At 42.7% G+C, this 22,029-nt stretch overlaps 1 protein-coding gene across 3 annotated transcripts in view; it reads right to left on the bottom strand.

Annotated features, from left to right (window-relative positions):
- Nucleotides 1-4,765: 4,765 nt before the first annotated feature.
- Nucleotides 4,766-22,029, bottom strand: part of WAPL (WAPL cohesin release factor) — a 129,046-nt gene continuing 111,782 nt past the window's right edge. For all 3 annotated transcript variants that reach the window (XM_073574873.1, XM_073574872.1, XM_073574871.1), the window contains one exon: nt 4,766-12,579. In XM_073574873.1, the coding sequence (XP_073430974.1) occupies nt 12,514-12,579 (66 nt within the window). In that variant the 3' untranslated portion in view covers nt 4,766-12,513. The remainder of the gene's footprint in view (nt 12,580-22,029) is intronic.

The raw sequence follows: 22,029 nt of genomic DNA, 5'->3' as shown, positions 1-22,029 counted from the left end.
ACCGCACTTGCGCCGCCGGAGTCGGGAGCCCCCGGGGGGGCATACTTACCGGCGGCGGCCTTACCCTGGAGATGGACCTCCTCCGGACGCCGCTCCCTGCTGCTTACGCCACCGCCGTGCCACCCATCCTGGGCCACCGTGGCATCCTCCAGGAGCTCCACACCAGGCCGAGGTAGGAGACCCCCTCGCTACCTGTCTCGGCCGGCCGGCCTGGGATCCGGTTCTCTGTAGGATCCCGTCCCCTCAGGAACAGGAAACCAACTCATGCGTGGGAGAGGTGCCGCCCTTTTTTTATCTGTAGGTTTCCTGTTCCTAAAGGGCGGATCCCCTCTCTCGTGGTGCTGTCATGGGAGTCCGAATAAATATACATTACATAGGAAATTAGGATAATTGTCACCTGTTTGGTATAATTGGTTACTCATACACTTAACTATAACCCCACAAAATCTGTGACTGTGTGCAAGTGTACCTGGAAGAATTTATGCTGTTTTGAAGGCAAAGTGTGGTCACACCAGATACTGATTTGACTTCTATTTCTATTTTATTCAGACACTTGCATTTTGTTAATTCAGAATAATAAACTATTAAATAGCGTTGTGTGGATTCATTTGGGGGACTTCGGTCCATTAGCCATGTCTGTAGTCTCTGTCCTCCAGATGGGAGCCTCACAAATCTCTTACCTTCCAGAATCCCCGTAACGGCTCTTGATTAGACAGGGCTCGCTTGACTGCATCTGTGTGTCACACCATAATAATGATGTTACACAAGCTCAAATAATCAATTTTCAGGGATCCCAGAATGTCAGAGATTCGTCTCTCAGTCAGCAGCCAAAGTCTACTGACCTTGCGGATGGACCAAAGTTCCATGAATTGATTCACCACTATTAACACTTCTATTTTTGAAAGTATTAGCAGCAAATTATATCCCCCAAAAACAAAAACGTTGCATTTTGAAATTCCAAGTACCCAAACATTCTTTTCCCTGACATCATCTGCCAAGGTCAAGTCGACAGGTCCCGTTGAAATTGGCAAGTTTGGTTGACTTTTCTCTAGTTCACAAGGGAACTGACGTCAACTGTAGGGGGATGGCTTATAATGAGAACAATTTGTTTTGCTAATTGGGGTCCATGACCATATTGTCCTGATTAGTAGTAGAGAGCTGGACAGGAAGCATTTTTTCAGGGACCTATAATGAAGCAGAGGGGTAGAAGAGAGGACACAAAGACATACAATGAACTGAGGAAAGAGGACACAGGAGAGAGACTGGTAATGAATTGATGAGCGGGGGAGAGGACACATGACATGGATTTCAAATTAATGGGGGGGTCAAAGGACACAGGATATGGACATGTACTGAATAGGGGGTAGGAGGAAAGATACAGAACAAGACTTTTTAATTAAATGGAGAGGTGACTAAGAGGACACAAGATAGTAACTTGCAATCAAATGTAGCTAGAAAGGAAGCAGGACATAGACTCTTAATGATATGTGGAGTGGGAGAGAAGGCGAGCAATTTGTAATGAATTGGGTGTGGGAGAGAACATAGGCCAGGAACTTGTTATTTGTGGCAAGAGAAGCAATGGAAAGGGACATATAATGTATTTGTTGAAGTTGAAGACACAGGATTTGAATTTTAAATGAATTGTTTGGGGAAAAAGAGTAAATAGCACAAGAATTTGTAACGAATTGGGGGGGGGGGGGGGAGTCAATGTGACTAATTTTTATTTATCGAGTGGTGGACAAATGACTAATTATAGTAAATGGGGAGCGCATCTCTGGTTTATCATTTTATATTTTGAACAGTGCTTGGCTGATTGTATATTATTGGTGTGTACATATTTGTATTCAGGGGAGCAGTATGGAGGATGTTTTTTATTCAGGAAGCAACTGTATATAATCAATAAATGTAATTTATTTTCAGGGCCATAATCAGTGTTGAAAAAACAAATTATGGCTAAGAGAAGATGTTACAGCAATACTACAGAAATCTTGAAAAGATAATCTGGTGAGAAGCCATGATGACTGGCGTTTGGGAAACACTGCTCTAAGGCTGGTTTCACACTTGCATCTTTTTGCGCTTTTTTTAGCGCAAAAAAATGCATGCGTTTTTTCCCCTATACTTTAACATGGGTGCGCATACACATGCGTTTGTACGCGTTTGTATGCATGCTTTTTTTGCAGTGTGCGCTCGGGCATCCTGTTGCATTTTTTGTGCGTCCGACTTGCCCCCAAAAACGCATGCGCACGCAATGCGTTTTTTTTTACAGCAAAACACCCATTAAAGTCTATGGGTGCGCATACGTGCGCATTGTAATGCGCACGTATGCACAAAAAAACATGCGTTTTTTTAAAAAAACACACCAAAACCCGCAAAAAAACGCACAAACGCATGATGCGTTTTTTTCATGCGTTTGTGTGCACAAAAAAAGCAAGTGTGAAAGTAGCCTAAAGCGTGCAGTTTCCAGCATTGAGTGACTTATGAATTTCCATTGCGTTGCACTTAACCCTTTAATGATCGTCGATACGCCTTCTAACGCGACTGAAAATGGCCTTAATCCTCAGCGCTGCTTTTACACAGTGCTGAAAATACAGTGAATTGCACCTCCCAGCAGGCAAAAATCCCACGAGTGATAACTGCATGTGATAACTGACACCCTGCACCTTTGACTCCACTGGTTTTGGAACCGATGGAGGCTGGGGCTCCATCTGGTTTTGCCCAAATTTTGCCTCTGATTGCTTATTTTCTGGCACCGCTTGGTTTATGCGCACCTGCAGTACATCTCTTCCTTCCTCACAGATTACACGCTGTGCCCGGACAAGACAACATCAGTTAGTACGTACAGAAAAAGAGACAGTCGCTCCATATCTGCACTTTGCCACAAACCCAAAAGTCATTATCGCAATAAATTAGAATACTTTATAAGACCAACTTGCAAAAATTATTTTAAATTGCGAAATGTTGGCCTACTGAAATGTATGTTCAGTAAATTAACTAAATACTTGGTCGGGGCTCCTTTTGCATCAATTACTGCATCAATGCGGTGTGGCATGGAGGCGATCAGCCTGTGGCACTGCTGAGGTGTTATGGAAGCCCAGGTGGTTGCTTTGATAGCAGCCTTCAGATCGTCTGCATTGTTGGGTCTGGTGTCTTTCATCTTCCTCTTGACAATACCCCCACTCTATGAGGTTAAGGTCAGGCGAGTTTGCTGGCCAATCAAGCACAGTGATACTGTTGTTTTTAAACCAAGTCCTGCCGGAGAATTAAATTTCCATCTCCAAAAAGCTTGTCGGCAGAGGGAAGCATGAAGTGCTCTAAAATTTCCTGGTAGACGACTGCGCTGACTTTAGTCTTGATAAAACACAGTGGACCTACACCAGCAGATGACATGGCTCCCCAAACCATCACTGATTGTGGACACTTCACACTAGACCTCAAGCAGCTTGGATTGTGCGCCTCTCCACTCTTCCTCCAGACTCTGGGACCTTGATTTCCAAATGAAATGGAAAATTTACTTTTATCTGAAAACAAGACCTTGGACCACTGAGCAACAGTCCAGTTCTTTTTCCCCTTGGGTGACAAACAGATGTGTGAAACAGGCCTTAAATGCTTAAGGAGTCTTTGCAGGTGTTTTTTGTTAATTATTCTAGTTTACTGAGATAATGACTTTTGGGTTTTCATTGGCTGTAAACCGTAATCATCATCATTAACAGAAATAAACACTGGAAATAGATCACTCTGTTTGTAATGACTCTATATATCAGTTTAACTTTTTGTATTGAAGAACTGAAATAAATTTACTTTTTGATGATATTCTAATATTGTGAGAAGCACCTGTATATGTGCAGCGGAATGCAGTATATGCTCATGCATCTATCCATATGTGTGTGCATACACATATCCACACCTTTCCTTGTGTTCTTTTTTTGCCTCTCTCCTCCTCAGGGATGTTTTCGTTTCTTCCCCTCTTTGGGGATATCTCAATGATTGCATCACTGTATTTTATACAATATTTTGATCTCCCCTGACATTAGGTACATATACAATTTTCTGTGATAACATACTGGCTTGTTTTTTCCTTAATTATGGAACTTATTATAAATTACAAGTTGTAATGATTGCTTTTTTTTCCATTGTTGAACAATGTAATTCTTCATTTGGATTATTGTATTTATATAAATGTATGTGTTATACCACCACCATAACATATTGAAGGTATTACATGTTTACAGTTAGGTCCATATATATTTGGACAGAGACATTTTTCTAATTTTGGTTCTATACATTACCACAATGAATTTTAAACAAAACAATTCAGATGCAGTTGAAGTACAGACTTACAGCTTTCATTTGAGGGTATCCACTTTTTATGATTTTAGCGCAAAAAGCATGCGTTTTTTCCCTATACTTTAACATGGGTGCGCATACACATGGGTTTGTATGCGCATGCGTTTTTTTTGTAGTGTGCGCTCGGGCGCACAAAATGCATCCTGTTGCCGGTTTCCAAGGTTTCCGCGGCTCCTGTATACCCGATGTTTACATTAGAAACCAGCGTCGCTGATCCTGATCGCTGGGGCTGTCTATGCGACAGCTCACCAGCGATCAGCCTAACAATGTCTCAGCGATCCCATCATGTCGGATCGTTGGGACATCGTTATGTGTAACGGGGGCTTTAGACGAGTAAAACAAAAACATTTTTTACTCACGTAAAAGGAAAGACTTGAAAAATAAGGCTGTGAAAGTAAGGAGTTAAAATAATGACAACAAATTAAGTACTGAAAGTAGCAATTTTATTTGAGTTAAAATTATTTACAAAAAAACCCAAAGACATACTTCATGAAACTGGTACAAACTTGATTTTATTTTCCTGCCATTGGCTTTTGCTCCAAAGATCACAGCTGAGAAATACTGTATAAAATAAAAATAGGATTGGATTCAGAAAAGTACTCTAACATTCTAGTCTCCAATGGCTTGTATTTACAGAAATATATACACCGGCAAAAAGAAAAAAAAATTGTTTCAAACGTAACTTGAAAGAAGGTTTTAACTACCCTTAAAGCAAAATCTTTCATGGGGATATTCAGCAAACCAAAGTTCGGCGATTAACAAAATGGTTCTCAGCTCAAACCTTCAAATCAGAGACTGCAGCTAGCATCAGCCAATGTGCCAGAGCACATCCTCAGAGTTCGGGCTCGGTCAGACGAGTGTATTCTATGTACGCCATGGGAAAATCGGCTAGCACATGCACAGCATACTGATCAATGGTCTTGAAGAAGGATGGTCAAATGAGAGAAAAAAAAAAAAAAAGGATCCCATACCGATAGTCTGTAGGGCATCCGATCTTTAGGATATATTGCAATTGTTAAAATAAGAAACTCTATTTGGTCTTGCATTTTTTTTTTAAATGTTGTTGTATAAAACGAATGCCAAACTAACATTGAAGGAATATGAACATGAAAATAGTTTTTTTTTTTTATTGGTGAAAATTGAGAGATTTTCCTACGCTCATCTGACCCGACTTGAAGAAAAATGTAAAGTATAAACAACTGAGTAAACACAAAGTGAACAGATTTACTGCTGTTGCTTAAAAGGCATCCATCCGCAGGATTCCACCCCAACTATATACATGCGGACGTAGCTCTTTCAAGTCCAGCAACATATATACATTGCCGGTCCCATTTCTCCATTACGTAAAAATCAGCATTTGAATGATATGTACATGAGGCTGAAGTGCTTTCATTGTGTGAAAGCTCTTCCCAAGCCTCAATCACTTTGGCTGTACTCCAGGTCTAGCATTGCCTCTGCTGTGTGACTTACAATGGAGGAGTGGTCGTCAGGTGGCAGTGTTTGGCAGGGAATAGAACTGGAGTGACAGAGGCATACGAAAAGCTTCTACAAACTGAGAGCACTTCAGCCTCATTTAAACTTGGTGTTCTCAGTAACAGAGGAATTAATCTGCCATGTAAAGCTACTGATGGTCTTGTCTTTGAAAGTGCTACATGTGCATATAAACAGTTTGGAGCGTGAGATCCTGTTGATGGATTCCCTTTAAGACAAGTTCAACCTTTTCTTACGCAGGTTAACATAAGTGGGCGCCCTCTGTCATGTCAGGTGAACATCTACACTAATAGCTTAGAATAAAATTTGTTTTGTTTGAATCAGAATGTGTTAAAGAAAAAAGTCCTTACATCGATGAACAAAAAAGGTTTAAAACTCCTCTAACAACCATGCCAAGCATTTAAGTGATTAATAGCCAAAAAAAAGAGAAGTCAACAGAGATGAAAATAGGAAAAAAAATGGTGAAAGGTTACAGGATTTTTAACCTACAGTCGAATAACTCAGAATTCGATTAAGGAATAAAATAAAATTTGATGCCAAAGACATTCATGTATTGCATGCATTAAAATGGCTCTTCGTCTCTGTATAGCTTGTGATAACATACAGGGGTGGTCCCGGATTACATGGCTGCTTTTCTTGTAGGAAATAGCGCCACCTGTGGCCATGGGTTGTATGAAGTGAATGGAGCAGAACTACAGCGAGTTGTCAGAATTAAGCTCTCTCTTAGGCCAGTTTCACACGTCAGTGTCTCCAGTATGTGCGAGGACAGTTTTCTCATGTACCGGAGACACTGACACACACAGACCCATTCAAAAGAATGGGTCTATGCACATGTCAGCGTGTTTTCATCCGTAAACACTGGTTGCAAAACGTGTCAAACATGCGCACACGGAGAACAGTGCACACTGTCCTCTGTGTACATGGACGGAAGTAGCGCTACTGTAAGCCGCTAGTCGCCGGTGGCAGGTGCTGAACGTGGCTGTCATCCATTCTCCCCTGCTCTACCGGCGAGCAGAGGGGAATGAATGAATGAAAAACTGACGTGCTGTGATCTCAGGACCATCGGAGAATGCAAGTTATGAGGTCATGGCAGTTCAGGCTCTGACACAGGACCGTCTGAGAATACAAGTGATGAGGTCACTGAGGTCACAGCAGATCAGTTTTTCATTCATTCTCCTCTGCTCGCACTGATCGTGGCAGAGCAGGGGAGAATGGATGACAGCGGCTTCAGCACCAGCCACTGGGGAACAACGGCTTACAGTAGCGCTACTTCCCCGGCGGCCGTCCGTGTGGTCCTCATAGGCACGCTGTTGCCACACGTAGTACACACACGGACACGTATATTTCTGGTACCGGTTATTCCGGTACCGGTAATATCAGGACGTGTAAAACTGACCTGAAAGTAACCATGTTTTTTCTAATTCAGGCATGACTCTACAATGAACCTGCTGCAATGTTGCCAAGAATGAAACCATTCTCACACAGGAGGCAAATGTCCAGTGAAAAACCCACAAAATAAAGTCAGCATTGCATATCAAGTGAATTATTAGTTGTACTGAATTTTTTGTTCTGCTTTGAGTGCCTCCGTTCAAGGATAAAGGTTGATGAGATTGTCTGAGAGAAAAGAAAGTCGGCTTATTTTTTCCAGAAATAGCACCACACATGTCCAAGGGCTGAGACTGGTACTGAAACTCCGCATCAATCAAGTGGTCCAGAGGGAAGTAACTGTACCTAACACAGAAACTACAGTAATGCAGAAGTTAAAGGGGTTTAGAAAAGGCTCAGAAAGGGCAAAGACTAAAATAATTAAGAAAAAAAACCTGAAGACTGACCAACAAATCCCTGTTGCTCCAGTACAGGGAATAGGTAAAGCCAGTAATTGCCTTTCATTTTTGGTTTACAAAATCTTGAATATTTAGCAAAATAAGAAAATAAAAATACTTGCATATTTTAATTTTCAGTCCTTCCCTAAATGCCATTTAAAAGAAAGACAAAGTATTGGATGGGATTTTGAACATGGACTATTATTAATGTAAACCATCCATCTTTGGGTCAGTATGTGCAAGCCAAAACCAGGAATAGGTGACAAATATACAAGTGGTGACGTTTCTATTATACTTTTCCTCTGATTGCTTTTGGCTTACAAATACTCATGTAAGAAACGCAAATACTGAACGTGTGAACATGGATGAATTGTGGAAATAAAAAAGGATTATGTTTTTGCATCTTTTGTTATAAAGTAGCTCCATTAGGGTCATCTACACATATTCAGGATTGTCAGGATTTCAGCCAAGAGTCGGCACCCAAATCCAGACCGAATCTGTCGATATTCCAGTTGATGCAAGCAAATGAGGTATTTCACCAAACTGCAATAGGGGTAATCTAAATGCAGAGCTGCTGCAATATCTTCAGGAAAAAATGTAAGTGTGCATTTTTCACTTGCCTACAGCAAAATTGACAAGTATGAATGAAGAATAAAGGAACACACCAGCAAAAAACCTCATACACCAAGTCATGCCGTGCCCTCTAGGGAGATCCACCAAAGAAGCCATGCTGCGCAGAGTAAGCGAAGAGCAACTTTACTGCCATATTCAGGCTCTTGTTCACACTTCTGTCAAAGGGATCTGGAGTGTTTTTGGAGTCACAAACGCAAAAACCCAAATAGCACCCATTAAAGAGTGCGACAGAATCTTCTGGAATACAACAGAAAATGAACTTGACTTCGCACAATTTTACACAGAAAGGGTGAACATCGCTTGTAGATAAATGTATGCCAGAAAGAAAACTTTTTTTTTTTTAGGCAAACTGGACCTCGGTGTTAATTTTGTAAACCGCTATGGAAAAATTAAAGATGTGATTTGATGTTGCTTTAAGCAACAAGCTCAGTTCTTGTTGGACTTCATAATTGAGACTCATACAACTGTGGCTTATTTCCTTGTGTATATGAATGAGTGAGATTTCCAGGCTGAAGTGCAGATTGACAAACCTTGAGTGTGTGTAAACTGCACACTGTCAAGATTCCACTATTATCAGCTCGTGTGATCCTCATGTGACAGCAAGAATGCATTCTGCATACCAGTGATCACTTACCGACGAACCTCTCATACACTTCATTCAATGGAACTCCGAGTAGAAAGAAGAGAAGCTAGTCTGCACGTGACAAAAATTAGACCAATCACATTCTAGAGGTCACCAGAACCAGTTACGCTGAAAAGAGTGAAAGACTGACAGTGTGTACACCACCGTCAGGATTCCATAATCTGCGTGTGTACTACATGAAATCTTCATTTGGTGGTCTGCCGTCAGAGACTGGAGATCTCTTAGAGAGTTCTCAGGATTATTTTTTGATTGCCTAAATTTTGAAAGAACAGAACTGAGCCATATTAATCTGCCCAATCACTCATGATGAACAATAAAGGTGCTGCTTTATTTTGCTGATCAATGTGTATTTCCTAATCCTTCCCTTATTATAGGCATACCCCAAGGATAAGCTAAGCAATCATTTATAATGGAATTTAATGCCCATTTCGGACGTCCAAAATGCCTGTAAGTTGGTCCCGTAAAATAGACCCTAGTGTACAACTTTATGATGTGATCTGGAAAAAGAGGTCTTATCGTATTTTATGCTGCGATAAGAAAAAAAAAAAAAAGCTTAAAAAAAAGATGCTTTACAACATCTTTTATCAAAGTTGGCCAAGTTAGAATCTTCGTTGTAGGTCCCAATACTATAGGAGGAATACCGTATTATTTGGACGGTAAGATGCACTTTAAAAAAAAAAAAAAATGTGTGACACTCAAGTCTGGAGGCAGCTTCCTATGATGAAGTTGATGAAGGAGAAGGCTAACACAGCGTCCTTCCCGATTAAAAGAACTTTGCTGCAATACAGTTAGCTTTCCTTCAACCCGAAGCTAATCAGTCTGATTGGTGCAGGGCAGGAGAGAAAGCTACCTGAACCTGCATAACACTAAAGATGCAAGGATGCCACAGATCTTGACTAGCCAAGGGCATTGCTGGAAGGAACTTAAAGATCTGATTGTGTATACACAGAGTGTGTGCTGCAGCAGAGGTGTGCGAGTGTGTATGGTCATGTACCAAAGCTGTGTGGGCGCTGCAGAGGGTACATCTGCAGCAGAGGTGTGAGAGCGCGTGTATGGTGATCTACCAAAGCTGTGTGCATGCACGCTGCAGAGTGTACATAATATGCCAGCTAGCTGTAAAGCAATATGTCAGCGTTTCTCTGTAGCATGTGCATTGAACACAAATCTGTTGCACCTCTATTGTAGACTAATGCATTAAAACAAGCGTTGACTCATCAACTGCTTTACAAAATTTTAAACTGGAAGGAAAAAGGTTTTTCCTTCATTTTCTGCAGTCTAAACTCTTATAGTAAGACGCGTCCTATAGTCTGAAAAATACAGTAGGCAGCAATTTCCCTCAATATATCAGGAGATCTGACAATGTATTTTAATACTACAATGATAAGCCGTTACCGGAGCAGCTGCTTTTTTCAGAGAAAAGTCAAATATTCATGTTCATGATGAAAAGACACCTGGAAAAGCACTATAGCAAACTAAAGAAATGCTAATAAGACAGGTCAATAGCAATATGTGCAACGTTTTCTTAATTATCATACTAATTCCATCAGAATTTAAGACTGTGGCGGGAAAAATAACCCCAATGACGTTTCGAATACGGAGAATAAATAAAAAAGTGACCACAAAGAAATAGGTTTCACCATCCTTTCCATGGTTGAAAAATTTTAAAGGTAAGGTTTCTCAGAATTGTGTGAATTAGGCCATGGCTTTGGAATAAGCCGAAACTCAGTCTAGACCTGTTTATGTACAAATGGACCAAGTCATTCCTTTTAAATAAAATGTGGGGGAAATTCCAACATGTATACAAAGCCGCTCTTTGGAAATTTAGACTTGCCTTCTTGCATCTCCAAAAGTATGAGAAACCTACATCCTCCATTTACTCTTTTTTTTCTGTAAAGAGTACAATCATGGGCAAGAGTGCAATATTTGTGGATTCTACAAATAGTCTCAAAATCAATATATCATATTAACATTTTTCACATAAATATTGCTAAGAAACGCAACCAAAAATGAATTTTATACACTTGAACTACATTGCTTCACTACCTTAATTGACTTTTTATTTTTTTTTTTTTTTTTTTTAGACAAAAGGCAGAGTTGCAGTTTGGCTGTTAACTATATGGCTTAAGTGCTCCTCATTACAAAGTCCTCCTGTAATGGGCAGCTGTACCCCAGCAGAGATTGGGAGTCATTCGTTATGCATACACAGTCTACAACAACAGCAGAACATTCATCCAAGATCTAAGTTCTTCTCAATGTTTAACCTCGCATACATGATCCTCACACCTCAAGTTATCAAAAACTCTCTTGCTCTGAGCGTGCAGGGACCTTTGCAAGTGGTGACGTTTCGTGTTATAGAGTGCCTGTTCTTTTCGCCTGTTGGCAAAAAGTTTAAGACATAACTGAAAGGTGCGACAAACTTGTGCATTTCAGCACAACGTTTAAGAGTCTGAAAATTGGGTTAGAGACCCTTTTGCGCGGCTGAAGGCATTTTTTTTCCTTGACACGCAAAGCTTTGCAGGTTATTGTGGCTGGTACAGAGGAACAAGGAAAAAAATGCTCCCTGAAAGTAAAGTAAGGGCACATGCCTTTTCATTTACATTAGTCCAAGATGACACCTGAGATGGACCAACTGAAAATAGAAAAATAGATCCAGACTGTGTCCATTTTGTACTTCTGAGCTTGGGACAATAGTATATCCTGACTAGCGCTCTGGCACACTCCATTCAGCCTACCTTTGCCTTCTGGCCGCCTACTATAACATTTGGTGCTGCACAGCTTTAAAAATTTGACAACAGAACTGCTTTAAAGGTATCCAATAAATCTTAAATTAAGAATAAATGGGGTGCAGGAGGGGGTTAAAGTGGATATATACAGAAAATACATTTCTGGAACAAAGTGTTATGATTGGAAGCATCTAGTACAAAAGAGTAAGCAAAATAGCCAAGGAACAATATCTGTTAACAGTATCCTTAAAAAGTTTTACATAACTCTTAACATTTTGGAAGCATTGAAAGCCTATCACAAAGCAAAAACTGGAAAAAAAAAAAAAAAAAAAAAAAAAAAAAAAAAAAAGGAAAAAGCAGCCTTCTGTCCAGAAATAACTCTCAAGCATTGTTTGGACTCACACCAGTTGAGATGGCATTGTACCTGGCTGGCATGTGATGCAGTACTTCCACAGTAAAACAGCAGTTGCACGATCAGCAGCAAATTAATCTTTGCAAGTTTACATTTCTTTCTTTTAACTGGCCATCATCGAACTTATCCAGAGGAAATAAATAAAAAAAACAATTTCACTCTGCACAGAACTCCAATGCTGTGATGAGTAAAACAGTCATGGTTTTATTCATCTATATAACTACTTCTGGCCCTTAGATTTCAAATCCTGCATCTTCGGCTGCAACCTGGTTGAAGTGGCAAACTCGAGCTCAAAAAGACGGCTAAAAGGGAGTCCCGCTTGCCGTTTCAATGTAAGTCGCACAGAAAATTGCGCTCAGTGCATCTTGATGGACTCTTAAACATGACTTGTTCCTTTTGTAGAAGGAGTTTATCCAGCATTATTAAGTTTGTCAATGTAGATACCTAGCAGTGTTCCAAATACTCAATCACTCTGGAGATTGACTTCTGCCCTGTTGTTCCCACTGCACACTAAAAAACAAAAGAAAGTAAAAACTAAAATTCTTACATTCAAAGTCAGAAGTTGAAAGCACAAAGATTGCCTACAAGCCTAATTCAAAGGCATATGAGGGTATGACTCTGTATACATTTCTGAATGGTACTGCAGTGACACGAGCTGATCTGGTGAGGTTACACACCGGCCAACATGTGAGCACGTCAAACTGTATGAATATTAACCATACCTGCTGATCGTGCACACGTCTCGCAAGTGTGAGGGACTGTAATGTTGTTGCAGGTAGCAATTACTTGACTTTTTTTTTTTGTTTGTTTTATTATGGGCTTAAAAACTTCATCCTGGATGAACTCTTTAAGTCTTATGTGATATTCTGAGCACATATGCTTCATATGCATTTGGCATCCATATTAGGCTTCTTTTACACTTACCGTTTTTTTTGCCGGCCGTATTGTTGGAATTTTTATGGACCACAAAAAAAACTTACGGATCGCAGTTTTTCATGTTTCTAAGGCTGGTTTCACACTAACTTTTTTTGCGCTGCGAGCGCATACATGCACATGCGCAATGCCCCTATGTTTAACATGGGTGCGCATTGTCTAGCGTTTGTATGCGTTTTTGTGAGCATGCGTTTTTTGCAGTGTGCGCCTATGCGTGCCGGACGCACCCTGTCGCATTTTTGGTGCGCCCAACCTGTGTGAAAAAAACGCATGCGCACGAAATGCGCAAAAAAAAAACCACATTATGCGCACGTCAGCGTTTAAAAACACATGCGTTTTTAGAGTCAAAATGGTTAACAGGCATGAGCAAAAAATAAGCAAACACATACAAAACGCTTGATGCGTTTTTGTATGCGTTTGCACTGCGCACGGAGCGCAGCGCAAAAAACGCTAGTGTGAAAGTAGCCTAATACTATGGAAATAGTATTGAAACAAAAAAACGGCGTTCGCAAAACCGGAAGTGATGGTGCACCGCAAAAACATCCAACTTCCGTTTGTTTTTGCGGCCCCATTGATTTTCAATGGAGGCCGTGTCCGTACACAGTGTGAAAGCTCAAGCAGGACCAATCTTTCTTCACGGCCGCAAACACGGCCCTCATGGCCATACGGCATACGCCGAACTGTGGAATTTTTTCGGGCCGATTATGCGGCCCCATAGAAATCTATTGGAGACGCAAAAACGGCCCGCAAAAACACTAAGTGTAAAAAACGCCTTAGAGGTTTCTTTTTTTTTGCTAACTATTGATGGAACAATAGTGATGAGCGAATGTGCTCAGATAAGGTGTTATTCGAGCATGCTTGGGTGCTAACCGGGTGTCTTCGGCATGCTCAAGAAATGTGTTTGAGTTCCTGCGCATGCATGGCTAGGGGCTTGTTTGTTAGGCAATCCCTAATCCAGACGCAGGGACTAACATATTTTTCAATCATGCCAAAGTCACTCTGTTAGCACCCGACCATGCTTGGAAAAAATGTTATCTGAGCACACATTCGCTCGTCACTATTGAACAACACTTAGGCAAAGAAATCAATTCTAATTTTAAATTATGAAAGAAAAAAAAACTGGGTTCTTGAAGTATTGCAAAAAGTGAAATTTTGCTCTCCGTTTTAAGATCCCAAACACCCACTTCACAGTCTTGAAAGGTTTTAACTCTTCAAATAGTGGAAGCAAAGTTTTCAGGATCATTATTTTAAAATCAAAGGATTTAATGGGCTGTAGTCTAACGGATAATTACAATGATAAAGTCCAGGTTTCACTGGAGATTAAACTTAAAGAAGCACGGTCGACAAAAATGTTAAGCCCCTAAACCTTTCCAAATTGGTCAGTAATGTAGTGCAGCTGTACTTAATTACTTACTAATTGCGGTCTTCACCAGTTTCCAGCTCTTATATCTGGCGGAGACCCAATGTAAACATTTAGTGAAGCTAAACAGCACAGCGCCATACAATGTGTAGTGGCCGCTGCCAGGTACTGCAGATCAGCACCTATTCTTTCTCTAGTTACCTTCCATGACAGCCATATCAGAGGATGTCTCCCCGCCCTAAAGTGGGACAGGAAATGCACAAGAGGTTAAATAACCCTCCCCTTCCTGCTACCTCCAGTGCTTTTCCTGTCCCCTATGGGGCATGAAGAGGTTCGATAGTGCTGCCGTGGTCGGCGACCGGAGGCACTATGTTGGTTACCTGAAGCCGGGCGGCCGACGGTCGGGCGCTCCGCTCTCCTCCATGTGATGGCTGCTCCTGTCTCCGTTTCGTCGAGACTTGGGACCCCTGTCAGCCTCTCCTGCGCCCCTTTGCGGGGTAAAGCGAGGCGGTGATGTGCGACCGGGGTCCTGTGAGAGCTCCCCGGCGTCCTCCTCCCCATGCGGCAGGCGCACCGAAAGTGACGGAGGGACCGGCGCCGAACTTCCGGTTTGGCCTCCCTCCTGCGTTCCCGGATGGAACGCTTATACGGCCGGTATGCCTGGGCCGCCATTAGCGTCTCGGGCCCCCGTAGTGGCTCTGACCCCCAGCGTCTCACTGACCGGCCGCTAAACAAGAGGCTGGACTGGGTCAAGGGGGCAGAGCCAACAACCCCGGACAGGGTGGGGGAACGGGACGGCCGCTGCAGACTCAACTACGAGGAGGGGTGATTACAATGACCCCCACCTGTGGACCAGGTTAGGAGGAGCACGGAACATGCTGATGGACCTCGGTTATTAAAAACCTGGTCTGGGTGCGTCCAGGTAAGGCCATTTCTGTACTGGTTACTGTGACAGAATATTTAGAAAATTAGGAAGGGGAAAGGGAAATTTGTGCTCACCAAAATAGTCCTGTAAGCCGGTCATGCCTAGGGATCAAATGGCTGACAACCATGTGTTGCAAACATGAAGCGAGAAGGAAGATCCGGCACTGGAGACTTAATAAAATCCACGATAAGTTTTATTCACATAATTTCATGATAAAACCATAAAGGGGAAAACAGACCCCCCACGCCTGACGCGTTTCGAACCTTACACCAGGTTCTTCCTCAGAGACATGAAACAAAACAGTTCACAAAATGATTATAAACATTCCTAATCAGCAGAGGGACTCCACATATGTGTATAATCAAAGAGGCAGACAACTAAGCCCTCAAATCACTGGTGGAGTCACTCCCTTGCAAGAAGAAAGAAAAAAAAAAAAAAAAAAAAAAGGAGAAGACCAATACAACAATGGACAAGACATAGAATAAATAAAAACATGTGCAATACACACGTATAAATGCATAAATACATAGCAACTATCAAATGACAAACAAAAAAAAAAAAAAAAAAAAAACCCCCCAAAAAACAGCAAAAATCTCAGCACTCAATAGAAATACATAAGATCATTTCTATAATTTAGACCTTGCGGATATCGTGCATCAAGCGCAAGTATCCAGAAGGCTTCCCGACAGTGTAGTAAATGTTCCCAGTCACCCCCTCTGGGGGGTTTCAATACCCGTTCTATTCCCTTAACTTTAAGACTGCATAAGTTACCCTTGTGTATTTCAAGGAAATGTTTGGACAAGCCAGACACATTCCTACGACTGGACATAGACTCTGGATTAGAAGCGGTGATGTGCTCACTTAGTCTCCTCTTCAGGCTGCGTGTGGTACAGCCAATGTAATATAAACTGCATAATGTGCACTCTGCCATATACACTAAGTGTGTGGTGTTAGTTCATGTAGGTTTTAATTTTGTAGGTTTGTTGTGTACTAAAATTAACAAATCTATCTGTAATATCCATATAGCGGCACAAATCACACAATTTTTCACCACACTTATAATTGCCCAAGTAATTTAACCACGTAGGTTTAGTGCAATCAGACAAATACAATGAGGGGGACAAAAAATGACTCAAATTTTTAGCTCTCTTTGGAACACACCTATGTCCACCAGCCAATATCTGCGATAAGACTGGATCTTGATGCAGTCTTATCGCAGATATTGGCTGGTGGACATAGGTGTGTTCCAAAGAGAGCTAAAAATTTGAGTCATTTTTTGTCCCCCTCATTGTATTTGTCTGATTGCACTAAACCTACGTGGTTAAATTACTTGGGCAATTATAAGTGTGGAGAAAAATTGTGTGGTTTGTGCCGCTATATGGATATTACAGATAGATTTGTTAATTTTAGTACACAACAAACCTACAAAATTAAAACCTACATGAACTGTAACACCACACACTTAGTGTATATGGCAGAGTGCACATTATGCAGTTTATATTACATTGGCTGTACCACACGCAGCCTAAAGAGGAGACTAAGTGAGCACATCACCGCTTCTAATCCAGAGTCTATGTCCAGTCGTAGGAATGTGTCTGGCTTGTCCAAACATTTCCTTGAAATACACAAGGGTAACTTATGCAGTCTTAAAGTTAAGGGAATAGAACGGGTATTGAAACCCCCCAGAGGGGGTGACTGGGAACATTTACTACACTGTCGGGAAGCCTTCTGGATACTTGCGCTTGATGCACGATATCCGCAAGGTCTAAATTATAGAAATGATCTTATGTATTTCTATTGAGTGCTGAGATTTTTGCTGTTTTTTTTTTTGGGGTTTTTTTTTTGTTTGTCATTTGATAGTTGCTATGTATTTATGCATTTATACGTGTGTATTGCACATGTTTTTATTTATTCTATGTCTTGTCCATTGTTGTATTGGTCTTTTCCTTTTTTTTTTTTTTTTTTTCTTCTTTCTTCTTGCAAGGGAGTGACTCCACCAGTGATTTGAGGGCTTAGTTGTCTGCCTCTTTGATTATACACATATGTGGAGTCCCTCTGCTGATTAGGAATGTTTATAATCATTTTGTGAACTGTTTTGTTTCATGTCTCTGAGGAAGAACCTGGTGTAAGGTTCGAAACGCGTCAGGCGTGGGGGGTCTGTTTTCCCCTTTATGGTTTTATCATGAAATTATGTGAATAAAACTTATCGTGGATTTTATTAAGTCTCCAGTGCCGGATCTTCCTTCTCTCTTCATGTTTACTGTGACAGACTGACCATGGACTGCGATAAGCCCTCACGATCTGCTTCTGCGGTGCCCAGCGTTCACCCTCCTACTTTAAGTAGCGGGGTGGGTCCCCCTTTATTCTGTCCAAGTGGTCCCTGAGGTGACTTAGTATGCCTTCTCTCTGTTTTAGGGAGACAAGGCCCCTGACCCTATAAAGAAACCGAGCCGCAAGTGTGTGTGTGTGTGTGATACCTCTAACTCAGAGGATGCATGGGAAAATGAGAGTTCACTTCCACCCCCAAACACGATAAAAAATACTACTTCTCGTCTGAGGACATGGGGGATTTAGTTAGTATGGTAAGGGGCACTATGGGATTGGAGGAGGAAGTGGAATGCTCTATTCAGGATGAAATGTTTGGGGGACTGAAGCCCAAAGACCAAAAGGGGTTTCCCATTCACGAAAACATCCGAAACCTGGTTATGCAGGAATGGGCCCTCCCCGAGAAAGGGCTTAGTGTCCCCTCAGATCTGAGGAATCGGTTTCCTTTAGAGGGAGACTGCACCCAGTGGGAGGTCCCTAAAGTGGACGTGCAGGTGTTCAGGGTGACAGAACGGCTCTTCCATTCGAAGATTCATCTCAGCTCAAGGATCGGAAAACGGAGAGCCTGCTCAGGAAATCCTGGGATGTCTCCACAACGCTGCTTAAGGCCAATATAGTCTCTACGTGTGTAGCCAGGTCCCTATTTCGCTGGCAGCGTACACTAGAAGACCACCTCACTCAAGGGACCTCCAGGGAATAAATCCTTGACTCTCTTCCCCTATTACAAAAAGCAACAGGGTTCCTAGCTGATGCTTCTGCGGAATCCATACGAGTAGCAGCAAAGTCTGCGGTCCTCTCCAACTCAGCCAGAAGAACACTGTGGCTGAAATCTTGGGGAGGAGACTTTACATCAAAAACAAAGCTCTGTGCGATTCCCTTCCAGCGGAATTATGTATTTGGCCCAACTCTGGAGGACATCCTGGAGAAAGCAACGGATAAGAAGAAATCGCTTCCAGAACAAAAGAAACGATTTTTTCGTCCCCCCCCGTGACCAGCCCTCCCAGAGAGATTTCAAAGGGAAGGGCAAAACGGGCCGGTGGAGTTATCCGAAAGGAGGTAAGGGCAGAAATATTCTGGCCCCCCAACAACAACCAAACCCTACTGACAAACAATGACAGTATTCCGGTCGGGGGCCGACACTTGAATTTCATAGATCAATGGCAGTCCATAACCTCAAACCAATGGGTTCTTCGCACCATTCGCGACGGACTGAGATCGGAATTCGAGAGTCCTCCCCCCTCAATGCCTGAGAATAACCTCCCTACAGGCGCACCTCCAAAGATCCTTGCTGTCAGACATAAAAACACTTCTGCAAGCAAGAGCGATCTCCCCAGTTCCACAACAGGAGATCGGCAGAGGCCACTACTCTCGCCTCTTCGTGATTGTAAAACCCTCAGGGAAGCACAGGGTTATAATAAACCTAAAGCCCTTGAACCGAGTGGTGAAGTACAGACGATTCAAGATAAAGTCGGTCAAAGTAGCAATCCCCCTCATAGGACAAAATTGGGTGATGGCCACTATAGACCTGAAGGACGCTTACTATCACGTCCCGATTCATCCAGACCACAGGAGATTTCTCAGGTTTGCGGTGTTCCAGGGGTCCCAGGTCAACCACTACCAGTTCAATGTCCTGCCGTTCGGGGTGTTATCAGCCCCTCGAGTGTTTACCAAGGTGATGGCAGAAGCAATGATGTTCATTCGCCAGCAGGGGATCTGCATTATCCCATACCTAGACGACCTTCTGATAATAGCTCCATCCATATCTCGCCTGAATCAGGACGTAGAGAATCTCTGGAAATTTTACAGTCCTTGTGCTGGATTCCCAACCTGGAAAAATCAGACCTTCATCCCTCTGCAAGGAAAAAGTTCTTGGGGATACTCCTGGACTCAGAAAAGCGAACATCTTTTCTACCCAGGGAACGACAGCTCGACCTCGTTCAGAGAGTCTCCAAGTTCAGAGACCAGAGGGCACCAACCCTGAGAGACTCAATGTCCATCCTAGGTTCGCTTACAGCATGCATCCAAGACATTTCCTGGGCTCAAGCCCATACTCGGATCCTTCAGTCATATGTACTCCGATGCTCAAAGAGATGTCAGAATACACTGACCAAGAGAACCCCTCTTCCAGTTCATGTGAAGGTGTCCCTCCTATGGTGGCTGAACTACCAGAATCTCCAGCGGGGTGTCAGCTGGGATCAGCTCCCCCTGAAAATCATCACCACAAACGCCAGTCAGAGAGGCTGGGGTGCTATAGTGGAGAAGTCACACTTCCAGGGGATATGGCCCCAGAGGTCAGAGCCAGCTACTCAAATGTGAGAGAACTGAAAGCTTTAGAAGAAGCGCTGAAGGGAGCGTCAACCCTTATCCAAAACCATCATGTACGTATCTACTCAGACAACATGACTACAGTGTCCTACATCCATCACCAAGGAGGCACAAAATCCTTCAACCTAAAATGGGTGGCTGCAAGAATTTTTTCTTGAACAGAGAAACATCTAAGGGCATTGGACAATATGGAGGCAGACTTCCTCAGCAGGAAGGATGTTCATCCTGGGGAATGGAGCCTAGACCAGACAGTTTTTTTCGTCTCTGGTGACAAGGTGGGGAAATCTCGATGTGGACCTTTTTGCCAGCGGTCAAAACGCAAAGGTGGAAACGTTTTTTTCCCTCAGTCCCATCGATGGAGCGTGGGAAGTAAGATGCCTTCTCCCATCCATGGCAGTTCGATCTGGCTTACGCCTTCCCCCCAATTCCCATGATAGCGAGAACACTGCAGAAGATACGGGCAGAGCAAGTCACTACAATCCTAGTAGCTCCCTTGTGGCCAGGGAGAAGTTGGTACTGAGCCCTACAAAACATGGCTCAGGAAGGTCCAATACTTCTGCCCCAGAGGGCCAATCTCCTTCACCAGGGCCCTCTACTGCACCCAGACACGCACAAAATGAACCTTGTGGCCTGGCTACTGAAGCCGGAATTCTAAGGGCTAAAGGCCTATCTGAAAAGGTAATCCAAACTCTACAGAAGAGTAGGAAACCAGTGACTTAACGCCATTTACGGGAAGGTTTGGAAGAAGTTCTCATCTTGGTGTTCCCCAAATGCTCCAGATCCCTTCCATCCAAGTATCACACAGATCTTAAGAGTTTCTTCAAGATGGCCTAGATCTGGGGCTCACACCTAGTACCTTAAAGTTCCAGGTGTCAGCCCTTAGTTCATTCTACGACGAAGATCTGGCAAACCATCGATGGATCAAGCGATTCATAACCTCAACATCTAGGATCCGTCCCAGACTCCGTAGTCAGGTCCCCCCGGGACTTGAACCTAGTCCTCAGGGGCTTGACCAGGGAGCCGTTTGAACCACTGCCTTCCACGACACTGAAAAACAACGCTAAAAACGGTGTTCCTGGTGGCAATTAATACCGCAAGGCACATAGGAGAATTGCAGGCACTTTCAATACAGGAGCCATATTTAACCATCACGGAGGACAGCATCATCCTGAGGTTGGATCCCTCCTTTATGCCTAAGGTAGTCTCAAACTTCCATAGGTTCCAAGACATTGTACTGCCTTCCTTCTGTGCAAACCCCTCCAACAGGAAAGAAGAAGCCTTTCACACCCTCGATGTCCGTAGAGTAGTTCTCTTCTACCGCCAGCAGACAGAGTTGGAGGATTGACCAGAATTTATTCATTCAAATTTCCGGTGGGAATAAAGGCAAAAAGGCAGCAAAAAATACAATCACGAATTGGATCAAGCAAGCTATCATCCTCACCTACGCGGTACAGAACGTTCCTCCTCCTACGTCTCTAAAAGCCCACTCTACTCGATCAGTATCAACATCGTGGGCAGAAAGAGGGAAAGCATCTTCTGAGCAGATATGCAGAGCCGCCACCTGGTCATCTATCCATACATTCACCAGACATTATAGACTAAATTTCAACAGGGATTTAACGTTTGGCAGACGTGTTCTGCAGGCTGTTGTCCCTCCCTAAGAAATTAGTTGTTGATATTCCTCCGATATGGCTGTCGTGGAAGGTGACTAGAGAAAATAGAATTAGTCCTACCGGTAATTCGGTTTCTAGTAACCTTCCACGACAGCACTATTTTCCCTCCCTATCTAATGCTTACTGGACGATTCCTGCTCTTTGGTGGTAACTATACATGCTAGTGTGTACAGAAAAACACTGGAGGTAGCAGGAAGGGGAGGGTTATTTAACCTCTTGTGCATTTCGTGTCCCCCTTTAGGGAGGGGAGACATCCTCCGATATGGTTGTCGTGGAAGGTTCCTAGAAACTGAATTACCGGTAAGACATTCTATTTTTTTATTTTTTTTTAAAGGAGTTGCGATTCTTATTTATCAAATAGGCGCTGATCTGCAGTACCCGGCAGCAGCTGCTACACATTGTACGGAGATGTACTGTTC

Source organism: Dendrobates tinctorius, unplaced genomic scaffold, assembly GCF_039654945.1.
Source record: "Dendrobates tinctorius isolate UK_male_01 unplaced genomic scaffold, ASM3965494v1 ptg000040l, whole genome shotgun sequence".
In the NCBI taxonomy this organism is placed as follows: Eukaryota; Metazoa; Chordata; class Amphibia; order Anura; family Dendrobatidae; genus Dendrobates; species Dendrobates tinctorius.
This window is presented reverse-complemented; position numbering and strand designations above follow the sequence as displayed.